Source organism: Hemiscyllium ocellatum, chromosome 9, assembly GCF_020745735.1.
Source record: "Hemiscyllium ocellatum isolate sHemOce1 chromosome 9, sHemOce1.pat.X.cur, whole genome shotgun sequence".
Lineage (NCBI taxonomy): Eukaryota > Metazoa > Chordata > Chondrichthyes > Orectolobiformes > Hemiscylliidae > Hemiscyllium > Hemiscyllium ocellatum.
The window spans coordinates 101654235-101678121 of NC_083409.1; the positions used below are offsets into that span (position 1 = coordinate 101654235).

The 23887-nt window shown below is 42.3% G+C and overlaps 1 protein-coding gene across 1 annotated transcript in view; it reads left to right on the forward strand.

The window, feature by feature from the left end:
• Window positions 1–23887, forward strand: part of LOC132818844 (uncharacterized) — a 266974-nt gene that overhangs the window by 207722 nt on the left and 35365 nt on the right. Inside the window, exon 4 of the mRNA XM_060829979.1 lies at window positions 7780–7985. Within this exon, the coding sequence (XP_060685962.1) occupies window positions 7780–7985 (206 nt within the window). The remainder of the gene's footprint in view (window positions 1–7779; window positions 7986–23887) is intronic.

The following is a 23887-nucleotide window of genomic DNA, read 5'->3' on the forward strand; positions in this document are numbered from 1 at the left end:
CTCCTCCTAACCCGCATCACCAAACCATCATCTCCCATACCACACAGAACCTCATCACCTCAGGAGATCTCCCACCCACAGCTTCCAACCTCATAGTCCGGGAACCCCACACTGCCTGGTTCTACCTCCTTCCCAAGATCCACAAGCCTGACCACCCTGGCCGACTCATTGTCTCAGCATGTTCCTGCCCCACTGAACTCATTTCTACCTACCTCAACACTGTCCTATCCTCCCTAGTCCAGGAACTCCCGTTCGAGACACCACCCATGCCCTCCACCTCCTCCAAGACTTCCGTTTCCCTGGCCCCCAATGCCTCATCTTCACCATGGATATCCAATCTCTCTACACCTCCATCCGCTATGACTAGGGCCTCCAAGCCCTCCGTTTCTTCCTCTCCCGATGTCCCCAACAGTACACTTTCACCGACACTCTCATTCGGTTTGGCCGAACTGGTCCTCACCCTTAACAATTTCTCCTTCGAATCCTCCCACTTCCTCCAGACCAAAGGAGTAACCATGGGCACCCGTATGGGCCCCAGCAATGCCTGTCTCTTTGTTGGCTACATAGAACAGTCCATCTTCCGTAGTCACACCGGCACCACTCCCCACCTCTTCCTCCGTGACATTGGTGACTGCATTGGCGCCACCTCATGCTCCCACAAGGAGGTTGAGCAACTCATCAACTTCACCAACACATTCCACCCTGACCTTAAATTTACCTGGACCATCTTTGACACCTCCGTCCCCTTCCTGGACCTCTCCATCGCCATTAATGACGACCGACTTGACACCGACATTTTTTACAAATCCACCGACTCCCACAGCTACCTGGATTACACCTCTTCCCACCCTACCTCCTGCAAAAATGTCATCCCGTATTCCCAATTCCTCTGCCTCCGTTGTACCTGTTCCATCACAGAACACACCAGATGGCCTCCTTCTTGAGAGACCACAATTTTGTGTTGGACTATAACCTGGTGTTGTGTGATTTTTAACCATGTTTATATAGTTACTTTCACATAGCGGTGTGTCACAAGGAGGTTGTCATTACTGTACAAAGTTAAAAATCACACAACACCAGGTTATAGTCCAACAGGTTTAATTGGAAGCACACTGGCTTTCGGAGCGACGCTCCTTCATCAGGTGACAACCACCTGATTCTGAAAGCTAGTGCTTCCAATTAAACCTGTTGGACTATAACCTGGTGTTGTGTGATTTTTAACTTTGTACACCCCAGTCCAACACCGGCATCTTCAAATCGTCATTACTGTAATCAGACATAAGGTGACAAGTCAAAATGTAATCTGACCAGAAGTTTGTTCAAAGATGTCAGCCAGGTATACTGGTCCAACCTGGTCCAATCAGGGAGTCCTGCCTAACGTATAAAAAGTTTGCGTGTCAGAGATACTGAAACTCCGGTGCCTGATGCTGAATGAGGCAATACTAAAGTCAAGGATTGCTCACGTGTAAATGAAAGATGACTTGGGGATAGGATACTGGCGTTATTTCAAAAGAGAGAATTTTCAGGGGTTTATTAAAGGAGGAGAGAGAAATGGAAGTAAAATTTACTGAGAGGATTCCAGGGGTTAGTGCCCAGACAGGTGAAGTGTTGGTGATCACTGGTGAGAAATGGAAGTGAGGAGACAAAAGAGGCCAGAATTGAAGAATGTAGAGTTCTGGGAGGATTTTAGAGTTGGAGGAAGTTGAAGAAATAAGGAAGAGCAAATCTTCGAAAGGGCTTGAGCATTAAGGAGGCAGCTTTCAAATCAAGGCGTTACATGTCGAAAAGTCGATATTTCTCAGTGAATGATGGGTGAAAGGAATTTGGTTTGAGATGGAATATAATTTAAAATGAAATTGGGAGTATCTATAATGGGCAACTGATCCACATCACAAGTTTTATTGCCCAGGCTGCAAATTGAAAATCTACCCAGTCCTGTTCGCCGATGTTAAAATATTGTAGGGCAATTAGAACAACTTCAGCCAATGTGACCTTGACGGTTGCTTCAAGATTAAAATGCAAACATAGTCGCAGTTACAAAAAAGAAAAAAGACTTGCACACATAGCACCTCTCACAACCTCAGGACATCGCAAAGTACTTCATAACATGAAATATGTTTTGAAATGAAGTTACCAATGCAAAGTAGAGAAGGGCAGCAGCCAGTCTTTATACAGCAAGATTCCATTAACGCCAAGAAGGCTTAATCTACTGAAATAACATTGAAATAATATTGCTTCAGAGGATATTGGCCAGGATACAAAAACACTCTTTCACTTTTTTGAAATTGTATCAGGGCCCATCAGAGAAGGCAGACAGGTCCCCACTTTTAAGACTCTGTTAAAGATGACACTCTGACAGTGCAGCACTCCCCCAAATCCTGTATTTGGTATGCCACCCTGGACTTTGCATTTAAGTATTACAGAATGGGGTTTGAATAAACTGAGACAGACCAAATGCAATAAAATATCCGTTATGGTCGCTTCAGCTGATTTCCAAATAGGAATCTGCACTTTTAGGTGCTTGCTTTGACCCTGTGTTTGATTTGTTTTGGCTTTCCCCGTGAATAAATTCAGACTGGAGGCCATTTCACCCTTTTCCCAAGTTCCTCAACGTCAGGATTTTTCTTCTGTTTTTATCTGCTGTTTGGCTTTGGCTGAATGTGATCACTTTGCAAAAGATGTCTGAAGAAACCGAGAGGTATCAGCATCAGTAAAAGTCATCAATTCAAGACGACACGAGAGATTGTACATAAACTTACACAAAACCAGAGCTGGAAAAGGAATCTCTGGAGAGTTCAAAATCATCAAGCCTTACAAAAAAGTGTTCAAATCTGTAAACAAGATCCACTTGATACTCAGCAGTAGGAAAGCAACACTAATGTAAGAGGACGCTAAAAAAGGGAAGAACAGAAGGTTTATGAATTGACAAAGTGATAATATAAGTAGTGCAATTATTTTGTTATTGACTGTAATCACCATAAAATCATTGTTGGAACTCTACTTGAAACATTATGTTTAAACTCACAGCATTTTTGGTGCTTATAAAACATTGAACAGACGATGTTCGATGTCTAACTTGCATTTAGTGCTGAATTACCAAAATGGTCTCCAATTTGTTCATGATCTCATGCTCCTCTTTGCCTGAGAGCTTTTACAGGTCAAAGGAGGTTTGTCTGACTTTCTTTCTCTGTCAAGAATTTTAAAAACATAATTACATTCCTTCCCCAGATACTGTAGCTTCTTGGCACAGTTTGTGACCTCTCAGTAGTTGCTTTGACCCACAAGGCCATAAAGCCAGTAATATACTGAAAGAGAAATATAGCTGAAGATAATTCATGTAAAGATGTACATACCAGTCCCCTGAAATCTCTTCATTTATTTAATGCTATCTGACACACTGAATGTTGGTATTCATAAAATTGCCTTCTTAACTTCTGACACATTTTGGCAGGTTGTCAGGTTAGTTTGCAAAATATTTTTTTTTGCATCCATAGAATATTCTCAAATTACATTTTTGAGAATGAGTTTATCTCGGGGCTATACATTAAATACGCTTTGAAGAGCTTTATCCGGCACTTTTAGTTCAGTGCATTAACAAACTCTCCGAAGGATGTGTCAGTTTTGAAAGTTATTTCCTGAATCAAACCTGGTAAAAATCAAAGAAGAAACAACTTGCATTTATGTAGCACATTTTCATATCTCACCCAAAAAGGTGGCACCTCCAAAGGGCACATTCCCTCCGTACAGCAATGAAGAGCCAGTCTGGATCAACGGCTCCCAAATTGGGTTCAAGGGCTTCTTAAGGGTCTGTCGATCCCTTTGCAAGGAGTTTGCAAAATAATAAGGAAGTGCTCATTGTTAACCACTCCAGCCGGCATACTTGAGTAGGCGTGGGGTGGGCAGATGAAGTGAGAAGTTGTAAGTGAATGGGTAAGTGGCTGAAGACATGGCTGTGTGCAAATGGGGAGATAGTAGCAGGTACAGTGATAGTACAGAGTAGGCTGACTATCCGAGTTAGAGGGCTGTGTACACAAAGGAGTGTTAAGAACAACATAACTATCACCAATATGCTCTCAGTGAACAAATCCGTGGTGGGATTTAGTGGAAATCAGCCTTGTCCAAGAGGACAGAGTGATTTTTTAAATATATAATTAATACATAACCTTAAATATAAATACAAATAGGGAATACACAATAAATGTATACACAATAAATAAATGGGAATATACTGAAATGAAGTGAGAAATCTAGCCTAAAGGTATCAGTACGGGTCCCTAAAGGTATCAGTATGGGTCCCTAAAAGTATCAGTACGGATGGAGAAGTTTCTAAAGAAGGAGTATGGAATGCTCTCCTTCACTGGCAGAGGGATAGATGACAAAATTAGGGATATAATGATCAAATTGTATAAGACACCGGTGAGGCCACAACTGGAGTATTGTGTGCAGTCTTGGTCACCACGTTACAGGAAGCATGTAACTGTCCTGGAGATGACGCAAAGAAGATTCACTAGAACATTGCCAGGGCTGGAGAATTGAAGCTGTGAGGAGAGATTGAAGAGGTTGAGGTTGGTTTTCTTGGAACAGAGAAAGCTGAGGGGTGACATGATTGAGGTATACAAAACTATCAGAGATCGAAATATGGCAGATAAGAGAAGCCTGCTTCCCTTGGCAGAGAGTTCAAAAGCCAGGAGTCATAGACTCAAGCTCAGTGGCAGACGGACTTGAGGGGATGTGAGGAAAAACCTTTTTACGCAGAGGGTGGTAGGGGTCTGGAATTCAATGCCAAAGTTGGTGGTGGAGGCTGAGACCCTAAACTCTTTTTAAAAAAAAACCTGGATCTGCACCGTAAGTGCTGTAAGCTGCAGGGCCACAGGCCATGTGCAGAAGATGACATTAGAAAGAGCATTCGGGTCGGCGTGGACAAGTTGGGCCAAATGGTCCCATTCTGTGCTGTTACATTTCTATGCTTCTAAAATATTTATTTTATTAAATAGAAATATTTAAACTCAAAGAAATACCTGTTTGTCAAAGGCATTATTAAAATATGTTCACTTGGAGTCCCTCTGTTTTGTGGGGATTGTAGAGTATTTAGCTCTGCATACATAGTTACAAAGAGGTTCTTCAACAAATGAAAAAATGAGAAATGGATTTCATTTCATAATGTTTGACAGGATGGGGGTGTAGCTGGCAAAGATATCACCAACATTTATTGCCCATCCCTAATTGCACTTCTCATTTCAGAAGTTGAGAATCAACCCCTTGATGGGGCCAGCTATAGGAATTACTTTTTACAGGATATGAGTGAAACAGATGGTTTTTTTCCAGCAGTTAATGCTAGTTTTATGAACCCAGCTTTAAATTATTGTGTTTTTTTCTTAAATTACCTTAATTTAAATTCCAACAGCTGCCATGATGGAATTTGGAGTTGTGGGAGCCCTCAGGGTCTTTGGATTATGAAACATTCCACATGATCACATGAACAAGGATCCTATATATTGACACCATGGTGCAATTAATGAAGAGATGGGAAAAGAAGGCCATTCAGCACCTTGAGTGCTCTGTACTATACAATCAGATCACGGTTGATCTAAATCAACTCAAGTTCCCATGCTGCCCCCATTGATTCCCTTAGTATCCAGAAAGGGTGTAACATCAGCAGCACAGCAATAAATCTAAATGGATTCAAACATACATTTATGTAAAGAGCTTTTTTTAAAAAACAGCCCCAACTTGCTTTATTTCATGCTGATACTTGAATTGATAACTGAGAAATGAAGTGAATCTGCCTGTAAGTTCCAGCCCTCCTCACAGAAATGTGTCATCATGAACGATTGCATTTTTAATGAAAATGTAATTAAGAGAAGTCCAGATTAAATGAGTGAAAGTTCTGAATCTGCTTGGGATGAAGGTTTGATTGTGACGCTCACTCAAACCCGTATCCTTTATGAGCAATAGAGCAAACCGAAGCAGAAATGACCAGGTAATGAAGATAGATGCATTCAGTTATCAGTGAGCCATTACTGGGGCGCGCTGTTACATTAAAAAATCACAGATAGCTTGACGGCACTTGCCACATAGGAACTAATTCATGGGCAACAGTGCACAATGTGCAGTGTGCATTGCAAATGCATTTAGGGCACTAATTAAGCAATGTTGAAACATCAAGAAAGCTTTCTTGTTTTAAATCCCTGTTAAAGGAAGTGCATGGTGGTATTGTTAAAGGGAGTACACACGAGGTTCTGTTTATGGACTCAAGAAGACTATGAAGAGCCCAGGTGCAAAAAAGGAGCAGCATTCTCCACTCAGAAACAGAAGTGAACGCAGCCTTTAGCAATCAGGCAGACTGCACACTCAATGTTCTGCCAGTGATAGAATGATGAGAATGAGACCTGAATTCTACCAATGGACCATGCATGAGTCTTGATGACAGCTGTCTTTTAATTCCACTTTTAACTATTTCACTGCCAAATGCTGCTGAAGATCCAAGATTAAGGCTGCATTGAAGAAATGCCTGCATTTATATCGCACCTTGAAGTCAATTTAACTTTTCTGAAGTGTAGTCACTGTTATAATGCATGAAAGCCAATTTGCACACAGTAAGCGCTGACACACAACAATGTGCTAAAAACTTGGTAACAGATTTCATGGCTTTTCACTCAGCAATTCTGCTTCTCCTTCAAGACAGCGGCATGGGATCTTCCACTTCCACCTTGTGTAAGCCAAGGATATGCCCAGACGCAAGACATTTTAAAAACTTCAGCTCATGACATTTAAACATGCCTTATGTACCCATCGAGAATGTTTACTTCTGGTCATTAATTTGTAACTGTTGCACTGGGAGTTAGACTCCTTGGGACAAGCACAGTTTGAACTCATCACTAAGTTCATATTTTAGGTTTCCCACCAGTAAAAAAAATGGTAAGTGTCAGTAAAGGGGGAGCAACTTCTACATTGGACCCTATACACCATTTTTAATGGTCTGCAGGGATTTTTTTCCAGCCTCTTAAAGATCTTTTGACTTCAGCCACATACAGTAATCCTGCTGGCTCTTGAAATTCAGCTAGAATTTTCTCCAAAGCAATTTAACAAAAGCTGGTTAGTGTTTATTGTTCCATCTTTGAATTGCACTTACCTTATGTAGTAGAAGGGAACAACAAACGTAATTTCATTTTAAAATATGGATTAATATACAACATTGTCTGCAGTAACAGATTTAAAGCTCTTGCTGGAGGCTTGCAAGCTGTAGAATATAAATACTGTACATAATAAAGACCATCCTCACTGGTTTAATAATATATAACGATTCATGCACAGTTGCATGTTTAATACGTTACCCTATTTTCTCATAAGATAGTATTAGGATAGATTTACAACAGGCAGAGTTGTTGAGTAAACCAATATGTACTTGCAGCTATAATTTTATTTGAACTTTGCAAAATGAATTGCAGCAATAATTAGAAGTCATCAGACATGAGTTATTGCTATGCAGTTTCACTGTCTTGTTTTTTTTCTGGCTATAGGCTATTTATGTTCATTGCACCAAACATATTAAGATATTTGTTTTTGTATTGTAGAGCAGTGCAGCATAACAAGAGGCCATTCAGCCCTGTATTAGTGTTGGCCCTTTGAAAGAGCTAGTCTCAAATCTCTTTCTTATTGTTTTCCAATAACCCAGCAAGTTGTTTTTTCCCACTTAAGTATTCCTCTTAAAGTTGTTGTTGAACTTGCTTCCATCACCCAATGCGTTCCAGCTCACGGTAACTCTTTCTGTGCCCACAGTACCACCTTCAGACTGGCTCAGCGTGGAAGCTTGTTGCCTTCCGTTGGCAGAATTGGATGATTCTCGCAGTAATCCTGGGTCTAATGACCATTGTGCCATTTACCGTGCACAGGATGATGACAGCCTTCCATGACCCACCACCCCATTCTCTCTTTAAAGCAGCGTCTGTTTGCTTTGGACTACTGTCTGAAACCTTCCTGATCAAGTGAGTATGATTGGCTCTATTTTTGTTGGTTGCAAATGAACAGCTTTTAGCCCCAGAGTGCTCTTTGCCACCCCGTTGAAGGCTTCAGGAAGGGAAAAAACACTTGTTGGTAAGTCATATGCTGCTCACTATACTAAGAGCTGCAGAGTGAGTTGAAAATTACATATCCACACATGTTTAATTTCCCACTTTCAATGAGTTTGTAATAAAGTATGCAATAAGAGATGAATCATGCTGGGTTACATACTAAAATGGACACCTTGTGGTCACTATGTCTGCAGTGTCATTGTTGTGACACAAGTAGAGGCAGAAATCTATCCATTGTCTTACTCCTTACTTATACATCAGCTGGAAATGGCATTAGCTGTTGAAGTGTTATTCTAGTTCTTTTTAAATTAAGATGGGATTCCTTATATGGCAACAGCATGATTACTGTCAACAAAGCTGACTTAATGAAATTGTCACATGCAGAGCAACTTTTGATCTCAAAATGATATAAGGAATGCAATTCTCTGAACATTTTTTAATCTAATTCTCCCCACTTCAGTGTTTTGGTTATTTTATTTATTTTTTATTAAGATCAGTATTCAGTCAAGCAATGATAAATGTCCTAGACATGCACAACATAAAGCATGGCACAAAGCTATCTCCTGTCCCAAGTCAAACATGGATGTTTACGACGTAAAGATCTTCTGATACAGTAATAGCGTCCCAACCTCTGGGTCAGAAGCTCTGGGTTCAAATCCAAACATGGGATTTGATGGTCACGGACAGTGAATCATTAATAGGCTAAACAGGTTGACTATCAATCCTTAAATCCTTCAGACATATCCATGACAGACTATAAGAATGGGTCAGCCAGAATTGTGCTTTAACTGCAGTGCAGCCATCTCTCCATGTTAAACGACAACATTGAAAAGGCACCTGGATAGATATATGAATAGCAAAGGTTAAGTGGGATATGGGCCAAGTACTGGTAAGTGGGACAATATTAGTTTAGGATATCTGGTCAGCATGGACAAGTTGAATCAAAGGATGTGTTTCTGTGTTGTAATATCTCTTTGACTCTGTGACTCCATGCATAGGGTCTTGCTCTGAGTAACTGCCATCCCTGTTGTGAAGAACTACTCCACACACATTTATGACAGTACATAATTATACCTTACAATAACTTGACCTCCTCAATTATTTTAGATTTAGATTTAGATTAGATTCCCTACAGTGTGGAAACAGGCCTCCGGCCTAACAAGTCCACACCGACCCTCCGAAGAGCAACCCACCCAGACCCATTCCCCTACATTTTACCCCTGACTAATCCACCTAACACTACGGGCAATTTAGCATGGCCAATTCACCTAACCTGCACATCTTTGGACTGTGGGAGGAAACTGGAGCACCCGGAGAAAACCCACGCAGACACGGGAAGAATGTGCAAACTCCATAAGACAGAGCCTATGTATGATCAAGTGCAGCCTGGGAAAAAAATGGCAGTATGAGGGACACACTCCAACATGACATTCTGCCGTTTTCTCCTCAGAGAAATTTTCAAGGTGAGCCACTTTGCAATAAAATGACAATGACTTAAGTGAGTCACTTTCTGCAAAGACTGCTGCTACAATTTTCCAGAGACTGTGATTATATTGCCCATTTAGAGGAAGCAGTGAAACTTCCAACTGACTTGTTAGACTGCAAGAGAGCTGAGGACCCAAGGACGTGTGAGTTTGTATATTAGATTGCATTTCATATAAAGAGGAAGAAAGTAAAAACTGTCCCCTTTCAGGTTAGTCTCTCTTTTTAACTGTGAACGGGACACTGCTACTATCCAGTGCTCATGTGCCCCCTCCTAAAGTGTTCCAATCTTGGAAAAATTCTGAGTCATTATCTAAGCAAGACATTTTCCTGGTGTTCTGGCCAACATTCTACCCTCAAACAAGCACAATAATTCTGTGCCCTATTGCTACATTGCCACAGCTGCCAAATTACTGACAAACGTTGCAAGTTATTGCACTTAGTGCATTTGGAGACTTGTCATTGAGATGTAACTTTATAAGCACAGCTTGGTCTGTCAGTGTACTCATAGTCAATAATGGGTGAGAATTTATAGCACATGAACAGGTCCAACAAGCCCGAGCTGTTATTTATGCTCCACATGAGTGAAATCTCAACTAATAACAGAATAAAGAATCAAACATCTCCCAATAAATTATCTCTAACATGTCCTGAAATCGGGGCTCAAGGAAATGATGCCTGTCTGAATGTATATATACTACTGAAAAGACGAAGTTCAGTCAATAATCCCAAAGACAAAGGAAACTGCACATATTAACAAGATGATTCAATGGGCCAAAACAGGAAGAACATGGAATTCATCGTCACTTGGAAATTTATGGAGCCTGCAAGAATGGGAAATGTGGCATGAGGAATAAGTTAATTCGACAAAATTTTGATTTCCCAACAGTGGATTGAGATTGCAAGATAAAGGTTTGTGGTGCATCAAATCTCATCCTTGTCGTTAAAATATTGAAAATTATGTCCTACCTTAATGATAATGACCACTGTGTTTGAGAATCTTGCGACAGCTGGTTCACACTTAAGGTGTTTCATATCACTCGGTTTCATTTAGTTTTCGCTCAGGTCCATGGTTTGCCTTGGGGGGAGGGCAGCAGGAGAAAGACAGCTGACATAGAGTCTCAGGATCAGCCGGGCTGAATAAGTGATAGTGTTGGGGGTATTGTGGATGGGGTCAGGAATAGAGAGCAGTGGAAGGTCAAAGGAAGGAGAAGACCGAGGATAAGGTAGGGCATGGGGGATTCGAAGAGGAATGTTGGGGAGAACAAAGTCAGAGGTCGGGGCGACTGGTGGAGTATGGAAGGGCTTGGTGTAGTGAGTGTTGGGAGCAATCAGGTGAAGTTACAAAGTGAGAAGCCTAAAAAGTAGTGATGTGCAGGTTCCAGTTTTGAACTGGAGTGGACAAAGTTAAAAATCGTACCCGACCAGGTTACAGTCCAATGGGTTTATTTGGAAGTACAAGCTTTCGGAGTGCTGCTCCTTTGTCATGTAGCTAGTGGGGCAGGATCATAGGACACAGAATTTATTGAAGTTATACAGTGAAAAGTGTTGTTTTGCGTGCTACACGGACAGCTTGTAGCATACAAAGTGCATTAAGCTTATAGAATAGAGTGTAGAATACAATGTTACAGCCACAGACAAAGTACAGAGAGAGAGATCATTTGTTCAAAAACCTGTTAATAGCGAGGAAGAAGCTGTTCTTAAATGTATTGGTATGTGTATACAGAGGAATCTCGATTATCCGAAGGACATGGGCAGGGAGGATTTTGTTCGGAAAATCGAATGCCGGATGACACAGTTTAGCCAAGCATCGGGACCTTGCGATCTTGTTCGGATAATTGAATGCTGGATAATAGAGGTTCCTCTGTATAAATGTTTATGCCTTCTGTCTGACAGAAGAGGGTGGAAGAGAATATACCCAGGATGATAGAAGTCTTTGATTATGTTGGTTGCTTTCCTGAAGCAGCAGCAAGTGTAGATGTTTGGACAATACAGACACTGTTTTAATAGTTAAAAATCACATGACATCAGGTAATAGCCCAACAGGTTTATTTGGAAGTACTAGCTTTCAAATGTTAATTCTGATCTCTCTCTTCTCTCTCTCTCTCTCTCTCTCTCTCTCTGCACTTTGTCTGTAACTGTAACACTGTATCCTGCATTCTGTTGTGCGAGCTTAACGCACTTTGTATGGTATGATCTGTCTGTGGACCACACCAAACAAGACTTTTCACTGAATCGCGTTTAACATGACAACACTAAAGCAATCAATCAAATGTGCGTTGATCTCAGAGCTTCTTCTGGCAGAATCCTCACAGATCTTTGAGTTAACCTCCAATATATCACTCGTCTCTGCTTAGAGCAACCTCAGATGATCTGTTTCACAATCCATCAAAGGGAGGGTCAGCTGATCCCGAATTTCAGCCATGTCCCAAAGTTGGCAAGTACAATACTTGACACTAATGTGGATATTCAACTTTTAAAAAAAACCCACAACATTCCTTTTTACACAATAAAGCAAGTGTCTTTAGTTCCGTTGTAACCACCAAATGCATGGCAACCAGGCTACATGCCAGTGCAGTTATAGAGTCATAGAGATGTACAGCACGGAAACTGACCCTTCAGTCCAACCTGTCCATGCCAACCAGATATCCCAACCCAATCTAGTCCCACCTTCCTGCACCCGGCCCATAGCAATTAGTTCTCTGACTAAGCTAACCTCAACAAATAATTGTGTTCTCTCCACCCCAGAGGCTCCTAGCTTCATTCTGATGAAGGGCTTTTGCCTGAAATGTCAACTCTCCTGCTCCTCGGATATTGCCTGACCTGCTGTGCTTTTCTAGCACTACACTCTCGACAAATAATTGTGATGCACCTCTGATTAGTGTGAAACCAATATGACACGAGATACAGTAGTGCCTCGACTTACGAATTTAATCCGTTCCGGGACCCGGTTGGCGAACCAAAATGTTCGTGAACTGAATCAATTTTCCCATTGTTCGGATATTCAAAGCGCACGTAGCAAAGCAGAACAATAACAATGAAACCATGGGCTTTGTGCATTCGTACCTTCATTCATACCATGAATTTGGTACGTATGTAGAAACAAAATTTTACGTACAATCCTGTTCGTAAACCGATTTGTTCGTGAATGGGGTTGTTCGTATGTCGAGGCGCGACTGTATTTACAAGTGAAATTTAGGTTTGAAAAGCACCTTTGCTACTGTGGTGCTCTGAAGTTTGATGTTAATGGTAATGTCGTTAAGCAGGAAAGACTTGGCCATGACTCAGAACTTCTCTTTATGACCATGAGGTTCTTCTGTTAACCCTCCGGAGCTATCACATTGTCTGTTAATGTTAGGTTTCATCCCTGACGCAGAGCCACATCTGCACATGGCCAGCACTTTCAATGATGATTGCAATGATGTGGGAAAGGGAAGGGAGAGAGAGAGTACGGGTTGCTCACACTTCCTGTTCTTGAATCATGATCCGAGCTGATGTTCCAAGTTAGATTCCAAAATGAAATCTGGCTTAATAGATCTTTTTCATTCATGGTGACCATTCACTGAAATGCAGAACTGTAGTTTTTCTTTAACAATAAAGCAGAAGTGTATTACTTAAAAGGGGAAAAATAAATTAAAACCAAGAACACAGTTTGAAAGATCTCAAAACGTACAGCAAAACAAAATGACATCTGTTCCTCAATATCATCACTTGACACCAATCCAAATCCAGCGAAATTATCTCTCAATATCAAATCTTTAGGTCAGTTTTAACTGCTTCTCCCCGGTTCTGTCCTGTGATTGGTGAAGTCTTATGTGGTCACTCATAGAACTGAAGGCTTAGATTTTCTCAGTCTTTTAATATCCTGCTGATTTCTAACCAAACATTCCAGGACTGGACGTTTCACAAGTTAAAGTTTTACACCAGGGGACTGATCTTTCATTGAACTCTATTCTGCTCCTTTCTTGTAGAGAAACTATTTCTGCTTCTCGTGGCAGTCAGGTCACCTTCCAAACTGCCCAAAAAGCTTTCAGTCCCACGTTTTGTAAGCAAAAAATCAATTCGCGTTTACTTCCAATCTGTGCTTCCTGGTGTAAATCCTATGACAGAGTCAACTGACACCCAGTGTCACTTGCAGCTGTGCATTGGTGCCAATCCAAAAATGCGTACAATTCCAGAAACGTGACAATATCCGGTAAGATTCCAAAGATGGCACAGACAAAAGGACAGAAAAGTAACATGGTATTGAAATGGAGTACAGCAGCAGCGGGTGGGGGAGTGGTAATGAAGATGAGGGGACGCTGAGGGCAAGTGGTGAGTGAGGATGGGAGAGCAGGCGGTGATGGGACAGGACAGAGAGTGGGGACAGTGATGGGGCAGGACGGGGGGTGGTGATGGGACAGGACAGAGAGTGGGGACAGTGATGGGGCAGGACGGGGGGCAGTGATAGTACAGGACAGAGAGTGGGGACAGTGATGGGGCAGGACGGGGGGCGGTGATGGGTCAGGACAGAGAGTGGGGACAGTGATGGGGCAGGACGGGGGGCGGTGATGGGACAGGACAGAGAGTGGGAACAGTGATGGGGCAGGACGGGGGGCGGTGATGGGACAGGACAGAGAGTGGGGACAGTGATGGGGCAGGACGGGGGGTGGTGATGGGACAGGACAGAGAGTGGGGACAGTGATGGGGCAGGACAGAGAGGGGGACAGTGATGGTACAGGTCAGAGAGGGGGACAGTGATGGGGCAGGATAGAGAGGGGGTGGTGATGGGGCAGGACAGAGAGGGGGGACAGTGATGGGGCAGGATAGAGATGGGGGGAACAGTGATGGGGCAGGATAGAGATGGGGGGAACGGTGATGGGGCAAGACAGAGAGGGGGGACAGTGATGGGGCAGGATGGAGAGAAAGGATGGTGATGGGGCAGGATGGAGAGAAGGGACGGTGATGGGACAGGACAGAAGGGGGGGTCGGGGATGGGGCAGGACAGAGACGGGAAACGGTGATGGGGTAGGACAGAAAGGGGGGACAGTGATGTGACAGGACAGAGAGAGGGGGACGGTGATGGGGTAGGACAGAGAGGGGGCACGGTGAAGGAGCAGGACAGGTGGGGGGACAGTGAAGGGGCAGGATAGAGTCAGGGGACAGTGATGGGTTTGGAAGGGAAAACTAGTCCCCTCCCACTCCCTCCTCCCCCCATCTCTTCACAGCCACATTAAGTTTAAAGCTTTACCTGATTAATTGAGCAAATTTCAATAGACATGGCCTAACCGTACAATGCAAACAACAATTTTCCATGAACACTATTATCATCTCTTCTCTGATACATCCTGGATAAGGCCACCCTTCCAGAATGCATGTTCTTTTTCTTAATAAAGCCACTTCAGAAAAGCAACCAAGCCCCATTTGTCACTATTTGAAATCCAAATGCTTAAAAAATATAATATCCATATAAAGCACACACCTCTTCCACCATTTTGAATCGCGAATGTGTTACAGATGCATTAAGTGGATAAGGTTGTAAAACTGCTTGTGAAATGCTGTTTTTTTTTCATGATCTGGGGTCTGTATACTTGGACTAAATGGTTTTATTCCCTCTGGTAGTTCTGTTAAATTCTATGTAAACCTTTCTGTTGACCTGAGATGGCAAGAAAATAAGTACTTGTTAAAGATCTGCATTATTTTATGTTATCAATCTGGAATACCTTCCTATCACCTTCCTATCTCTCTAAGCCACTTCCCTTCAAAGGATTCTTCTTCAAATCCACTTTATTGTCCAAACCTCAAGTGCCATAATCTCATGTTTCCTGACATGGTTCAGTATCAAGGTTGAGAGTGTGTTGCTGGAAAAGCTGCCTGACCTGCTGTGCTTTTCCAACAACATACTCTCAACTCTGATCTCCAGCATCTGCAGTCCTCACTGTCTCCATGGTTCAGTATCATGCCCTGTTTAATAATGCTCCCATGAAAGTGGTTGTATGAATGTACATTGTGATTGTTTTCTGAAATATCTACTGAGGGAAACTTAGCCAGGACAAGACTGTAGTTGGCCAAAAATTTATCAGCCCTGTAAACTAAACACTAAATAACAATAGCAATGTTAACAACCTTGATCACAATCATGAGATACAGGGCAAATAACAAACTCTGCTGTCTGAACTCCCTGGGTCACCTGAGTGTGTTTTCCTGCTCTGTCACTCATCCAGCCGTCTGTATTTCTCACGTACTCTTAAAGATGTCTGGCGCAGTCATGCAAAAATGCCAAGAAAGGATTGCGAGCGTGCAGAAGTAATGGGCAGGAAAAGAACCAGCCAGTCCAAGCAGCTTGCTCCACATCTCTGACGGCTGGAATAAGATGACCCAGACACTAGTCAGCACGCTAACTACAAATGAAAATGCTAATGGAAGGTCTGTTACCATCCCAGTTTTGGAATAACTGCAATCTTCACACACATCTCTCCACTTTGTAGCACAGATAGTGGTGTTCTAAGGGACAATGACCACAACCTGGGAGGTGAAGTACAGCTGTTATAGTTGGGCAAGAAATGTTGCATAGAAATCCTTCTCTGTGTAGGCTGAAGCTGTAGTTGACGTACAGCTAGTAATGCACATATTCTCTGCTTAATAGCACTGTGGGTGCAGCTACAACACGTATTTGTAAAGATAAAGATGGCATAGTCCTACCAGAAGAAAGTGAGGACTGCAGAAGCTGGAGAATCAGAGTTGATAAAGTGTGGCATCAGAACAAACACAGCAGGTCAGGCAGCATCTGAGGAGCAAAAGAGTCAAGGTTTCAGGCATTAAACTTCTTCCTAGTCCTACCAGATGATATGCTGCTCTCCTGTTAGTGAGAGATGGCTGGTGTTGGTATAACCTGAGGGTCACCATGCTTCAGGTGAGGGGAGAAGTTGAGATGCATATGTCACAATGAATGATGAAAGTGGCTCATCACCAACTTCCCATTTGGGAAAAGGCAGTAAATGCTGGTCTTGTTAGTGGTGCCATCATCTCAACAAAGGAATGAAAAGAAAGTTTACAGGAATTAGGCTATTTTTTATAATCAGTTAGACCGAATTTAATCCAAAACGATAAGGTGTCTTCTAAGAATCTGTGAAGAGGACCATGTGTGGAAGCTTAATGATGTCAACATCATGACACATTATACAGTATTTTCCAATTTAAAAACCTTTAAATTAAAAATTTCCGAATCTATATTAATGTTAGCAAGAATTGCTGTATAATATGTCACGGGATTAATGCAAGATCATATCACTATTTATGGTTATCACAAAAAGTAATATTATTTTATGTATTGCCCTTTTACAAACAAACCATACGGAACTGTACAGCTTACAACAAAACTTGGATCTTGAGGTTGAATCTTTCTCTCAGGAAGTAGGGGAGCAGACCTCATCTTGGTTTAGACCCTGACCCTTTGAAAATGGGTGAGGGAGGAGTTAACTATCAGTGAATAGGATGATGTCAGGGGGCTAACCCTATCACTGACCCAGAGAAAGGGCCCAGGTTAGCCATTCCTCTAAAGGCAGTCAGCAAGTTCATGGAGCTAGAAAATTAACTAGAGACCTTTCATACTGAGAGGAGCTGAAAATGTGGTGCTGGAAAAGCGCAGCAGGTCAGGCAGCATCCAAGGAGCAGGAGAATCGACGTTTCGGGGGCATGAGCCCTTTTCCAGGAATGGGTCATACTGAGAGGAGCAGCAGGCTGTCATGGAAGGGAAATAAGAGAAGGGGTGGTGGGGCTTCAATATGGAGATGTCTTCACTCTAAATGTATTCCACCCTTCAATTTAGAAATTAATTCAGTATGTCAGGCCACTTCTTCAAGGCTTGGTGGGGTGCAAGCCCCGTGGTTGCTCCTGCCGCGAGACACACCGGATAGAATGTAGGGATTCCTTTACTTGCCCTCATGAGATCACCATTGCAGGGACCCTAAATCTAACCTGAATGCTGATTCTAACCCAAACCTGAACCCGAGTCCCTTGCAAGGATGCCTTCCTTGAAGAAGCTCTCTTCCTCCCTCTACAAGGATTTCAGTGAGTCTCTCTCTCACTGCACCCCCCAGGTCATCTCCTCTGCCAAGTCCCTCCTCCCTACCTTTTATCTTAGCCTGCCTGGCACATTCTCCTCATTCCTGATGAAGGGCTCTGGCCCGAAACGTCGAATTTTCTGTTCCTTGGATGCTGCCTAACCTGCTGTGCTTTAACCAGCAGCACATTTTCAGCCCGAGTCCCTACTCTAACCTTAAATCTAACCCTAACACTATCCTATTCCTGGGACCCTAACCTTAACTCTAATCAAACCCAAACCCTAATCTATTGCAGGGACCCTAACCCTAATGTGAACCCTAACCCTAAACTATTACAGGAACCCTAACTCTAATCCAAACCCATCACAGAGACCCTAACCCTACTCCTAACCTATCGCATGGACCCTAACCCTAACCCTAGTCCAAACCCTAACCCTAACCTATCGTAGAGACCACAATCCTAACCCTAAACTTAAACATAACCCTAACCTATTGCAGGGACTCTAAACCTAATCCTAACCCTAACATTCACCTATCGCAGGGACTGTAACCCTAATCCTAATCCTAACACTAACCTATCGCAGGGACTCTAACTCTAATCCTAACCCTAACCCTAACACTAACCTATCACAGGGACGCTAACTCGAACCCTATTGCAAGGGCCTTAATCCTAACCCTAACCCTAACCTGACCCTAACCCTATCCTGAATCGGAACCCAAATCTGATTCAGTTATGATTTGGAGATGCCAATGTTGGACTGGGGTGTACAAAGTTAAAAATCACACAACACCAGGTTATAGTCCAACAGGTTTAATTGGAAGCACTAGCTTTCAGAGCGATGCTCCTTCATCAGGTGGTAGTGGAGGACACAATCCTAGCTATCACCCATTGTTAACAACTAACCTGAGAATACAACTTTTTTTAAAAAGTTTGTGATTTACACATGAAAGAAGTGAAACTTTCATGGCATTCAAACAGATGAAAGACTTAACAATCAATTTTTCAATGTATAATTTCAGTTACATCACACTGGAAATGTTTGCTATAAATTCTGTGTTAGGATTGAGCCCTCGACTATCACCTGATGAAGGAGCGACGCTCCAAAAGCTAGTGTGCTTCCAATTAAACCTGTTGGACTATAACCTGGTGTTGTGTGATTTTTAACCTGATTCAGTTAGGTCACTTGGATGTCTATTTTGTAATGCAGTGATGCCAACTGCTTGGGTTCAATCCCCACACAGGCTGAGTTTACCATGAAAAACTTTTCATCTTGACCTCTCCTCTCCTCTCGCCTGAGGCATGGTGACCCTCAGGAAAAACCATCATCAGTTCTCTCTCTCTTTTTCTCTCCCTCTCTCCCTGTCACTGTCTTTCTGGCAATTTGACCTTTTAATACATGGACTCCAATACTCAGGTGAGCTGATGCTCAGTGCAACACTGAGGGAGTGCTGCATTGTCAAAAATCAGAAGAAACTTTAAACCAACTGCTTGTCCATGTATTCAACTGAACATGAAAGTCCCAGGGCAATCTCTCTACCAGTGCCTGCCCCAACCTCCATAAAATGCTACAGATATTGGGCCAGTTGGTACTTTCCACACTTCGATCAATTGATTTTTTTTTGGAGGGGGTTAAGAGTATCAAGGAATAAAAATTAAGAATGAGCTATTTGGAACTGAGGTACAGATATAATCAAATGGTACAACAGACTGATAGGACTAAAATATTTGGATGTCACTCAGAGATTAATAAGACATTCTATGAAAGCAGTTCTTCCTTTAAATTAAACAGAATTTCACAGAATTTAACTAGTAATGTTGGGAACAGGATGCAAAACAGCTTGCCCATTACATACGTTAGTAACAAACATTTTACCCCACAAACATACTTAAAATCCCTTTGGTCTCTGATGCTTTGTTAGCTTTGACCTTTGGCGTGGTTGTAGGCAGAAATGTATGCACCGGTCACAAATCTGTAAGTGAGATTTTGTGTTCCAATCCTTTTGCTATTCAGACATTATTTGACGTGTTTTACATTCTATAGGTGAGAATACCTCCTTGCCATTCCTTGAAATGTTGCTCATTCCTTTTCTCATTGTCTCATGCTAAACCACAGCAAGATGCAGAAACTGAATGAGCCTGATAAGTTGTTTATGAAAGACGATTAAGTTTCTAACAGGGTAGGTGGCGGTTCAATATATTAAAATTCCCAAAGTGTAAAATGCTCTAATGTAGTGGTATTTAACACTAATGTCGGTTGGTTACTTTGCTGCTTCATTAGTAATGGATACTCAGGGGAAGCTGTGCTGGCAATACCACATGCTTAAATTTCAGCTCTAATTTCTTGCCAGTGAGGTATTTTTATATGGAGTTGAGATTAGTGCCAAGCGAAAATGTCAAACCGACCTGCACTTGATCAATGCAATCAGGCCAGTTTTGGATTCCATACAAGATGCCAGATTTCTCTGTTTACAAAGGAATCAAAAACTGAACTGACAAAATGAAAACATGGACTGGAGCCAAACTATTGGCATTGGAGCTATGTTGGTGCACCATTGTCTTGACATTCATTGAGTTGCACTCAATCCAGATTAAAACTGACCCCAATATCAAATGGAATGGTGTTTTGTTGATGTGATCGATAGTTGTGAAATAGCAATCATATGGCCTGGATTCTATTGTGGCAATTGGAAACTATCCTTATTCTTTGAAGGCTTGAGCATGAATCCACCTGGAGATAATGGAGCCTTCCTGGTTATGATGGTCTTGAATGAAAGGGCAATAGTGGTTGACTACTCATGAGAGTCCCTGCCTTTGGACCAGTGAAAATGGAGAAGGACCATTTTAAAAAAAACACAAAATTCTTTGAGAAATTTTGTCAGGAGCATGGCGAGATATAGTTGAGGTGCTGTAGGAGTGAACAAACTGCCAAACAACCTGTCCATTCAACCTTCCTTTGCATTCAATTCCCACCACAATATAAAACAACACTGTTGGGTTTCCCTAATTGATTCTTGTGACTGCATGCTAACCTTTTGTGATTCATGCACCTAAACAATCAACTGCCTCTGCATTTCTGAGCTCTACAACCTCTCACCAACAAGATAAAATGCTTGTTTTCCATTTTTCCATATGATGCTCCTATTGCAGTATCTTTGCCCATTCACTTGACCAAACCACAACACGGTGGAATTTTTGCTGCTTATGATGCTCCAGCTGTTGTCAAACCCGTCCTCTACCCATTTTCATTGCCCACCTTCTAAAGCCATTGCCAGCACGCTGGCACTGCCCATGATTTCTACTTCCCTTCTTTCCCCTGGTTGCGTGTTGTAATGCTCACAAAATTATCTTTTGTTCTTAGATACCCCAGAAATGCCTGGAAAAAATGCCTACCCGACTGATGTTGGAAATGTAGGTGCGATATTGATGCTATGCAGTCACAGCGACAGTTAAATGGTTCAACCTCATTCAGAATAGAATATTAGCTTGTCTAGTCCTCCAGCAACTGAACCTAACCTCCAGCTCATTTACCACTGATGTGGCATGGCAACACTAAGTTTTTTTTATTATTCATTCATGGGATGTGGGCATCGTTGACTGGACCAACATTTATTGCCCATCCCTAATTATGCAAAGAGCAGTTAAAAGTCAACCACATTGCTCTGGATCTGGGGTCGCACGTAGGCCATGCCAGGTAAGGATGGCATTTCCTTACCTAAAGGGCATGAGTCAAACTGATGAGGTATTCCCCGACAATCGATTCATGGTCATCATTAGACTTTTAATTCCAAATTTATTTTGTTGCATTCAAATTCCACCCATCTGCCATAGTGGGGTTCAACCCCCTGTCCCCTGGTCTCAAGATTAACAGTCCAGTGACAATACAATACCACTAGGCCATCACTTTCCCTCAATGATCTGCAACATCAAGGATGTGCAATAGTCACTCACTTAATTATTTAAGGTAACCGTTGTTAGATGTTAGCTGTGTCAGATGTTAACTGTCTTCCCAGGATGGATGTGCCCTTGAAGGATGCATTGGCCCAGTGTATTATTAATCCAGACAGCCAGGTAATGTTCTGGGGACCTGGGTTCAAATCCTGCCATGGCAGTCGATGGAATTTAAATTCAATAAACACATGGAATTAAGAGTCTAATGATGACCATGAAGCCATCGCCAATCATTGGAAAATCCCATCTTAGTTCACTAATGTCCTTTAGGGAAGGAAACTGCCTTTCCTATCTGGCACTGCCAAATGGTTGGAGAACAAATAGTCAAAGAAAATCTGTTGGATTTTAGATGGGGATTGCAAAGATCTGAATGCAAAGATCTAGAATCATATAATAATGAAGAGGCCCTTTGGCCCATCGAGTCCATGCTGCCAAAAATACACTACTACAGACACTCTGCAGAACAGCTGTTTTTATTTACTCTGCCTGTGCTCCTCCAAAACTTAAACACCCCTATCAGGTTTGCCCCACAACCTGCTGTGCTCCAAAGAAAACAACCTGCGCCCGTCCAGTTTCTCTTCATCGCTGAAATACTCCACCCCAGGCAATGTCCTGGTGAATCTCCTCTACATCCCTGTCCTCTGGAAAAGGACGCATTTGACAGCCAACGCTTGCAAATGCTTCAAACCTGCCTCTTCAGCTGCACAGTTGTCAGATGTTAGCTGTGTGAATTAACTCTGTCTTCCCCCGATGGATGTGGCCTGGGGGGATGTATTGGCCTGGTGGTATTATTAATCCAGAGACCCAGGTTTTGTTCTTGGGGCTGGGGTTCAAATCCTGCCGTGACAGCTGGTGGAATTTGAATTCAATAAACATCTGGAATTAAGAGTCTAATAATGACCATTGATGATCGTCAGAAAAGCCCACTTGGTTCACTAATGTCCTTCAGGGAAGGAAACTGCCATCTTTACCTGGTCTGGCCTACGTGTGACTCCAGACCCACAGCAATATGGTTGACTCATAACTGCCCTCTGGGCAATGAGGGATGGGCAATAAATGTTGACCTGGCCAGTGACACTGTCATCCTGCGAATGGATAAAAAGAAAATGTGGCGGAGCCATTTGTTGTGAGACCACTTCACTTATCTATTGCCTTCTGCTGCTGTCAGACAAAAAGGAAGGCTTGTATTTACATAGTGCTTTTCATTGTCGGTGGTGCTTCATGGATGCACAGTTTTGGATGTTAGGTCTGTCCCATTAACCAGAATAGTAATAGCATGTTGATTGTTGGCAGAAGGAGAGAGATATTATAGCAATACTAGTGTGTCTGTGACAGATATGGATGGGAAGGGTCAGAGTAAATGCCATGTTGGTACCCTCACCAACCTTCTTATTCTGCATCTTTGCTTTACTCTGAACATCCTCTAAGTATTGTTCAGTGTGAAGATTTTTTAAATCATTGATTGAAGGAGGTTGGTGATCATCAGGAGTTTCCCCTACCCTGATTGGTTCTGAAACTATGAGATCTCACATGATCTAGTGCCAACAAACAAGATTGAATACATTAATTCATGTCAGAACCTGCCATGGTGGCATTTGAACTCTTGATCAGTCCAGCACTGACTTGGCAACTGGGCTTGTACATTCTATAATGCAACATAGAATCATAGAATTTTACTGTACAAAAGGAGGCCATTTAACCCATTGTGTCTATACTCCAAAAAGAGTTATGCAGCTGGTCCCATTCTCCAGCCCTATCTCCAAGGCCCTCTAACTTCATCACTTTCAAATATCTATCCAGCTCTCTTTTGAAACCTTCTGTAGAATCCACCTCCACCACTCTCACAGGCAGCACATTCCAAATCCCAACAACTCTCTGAGTAAAGAGGTTTCTCCACATCTCGCTCCTAGCTGTCTTGCTAACAATCTTGAAATTGTGAGTCCTTGTTACTGGACTTGGGCTACTATTGCCTGACTAGATCAGAGAAGTCGACTAAGAGAAAATGAGGACTGCAGAAGCTGGAGATCAGAGTCAGGAGTGTGGTGCTGGAAAAGCACAGCGGGTCAGGCAGCATTCAAGGAGCAGGAGAACCGATGTTTCAGGCACAAGCCCTTCATTTGTGTAGAATTCTGTTTATCACCAGGAGAGTTATTGATGTATGATGCCAAAGTATCTCTCCTGGTAAAGAATGAAATTAGAAAATTAAATATACACATCAAATTGAGACTAAATGATGCATCCTGTATTGAATTCAAGTAAATGCCTGAGACTATGTATATTGTTTTGTTTAATCCCGTGTAATAAGCATTTTGCTTATCTTCCAGTTCCCTGAGTGAGATGAT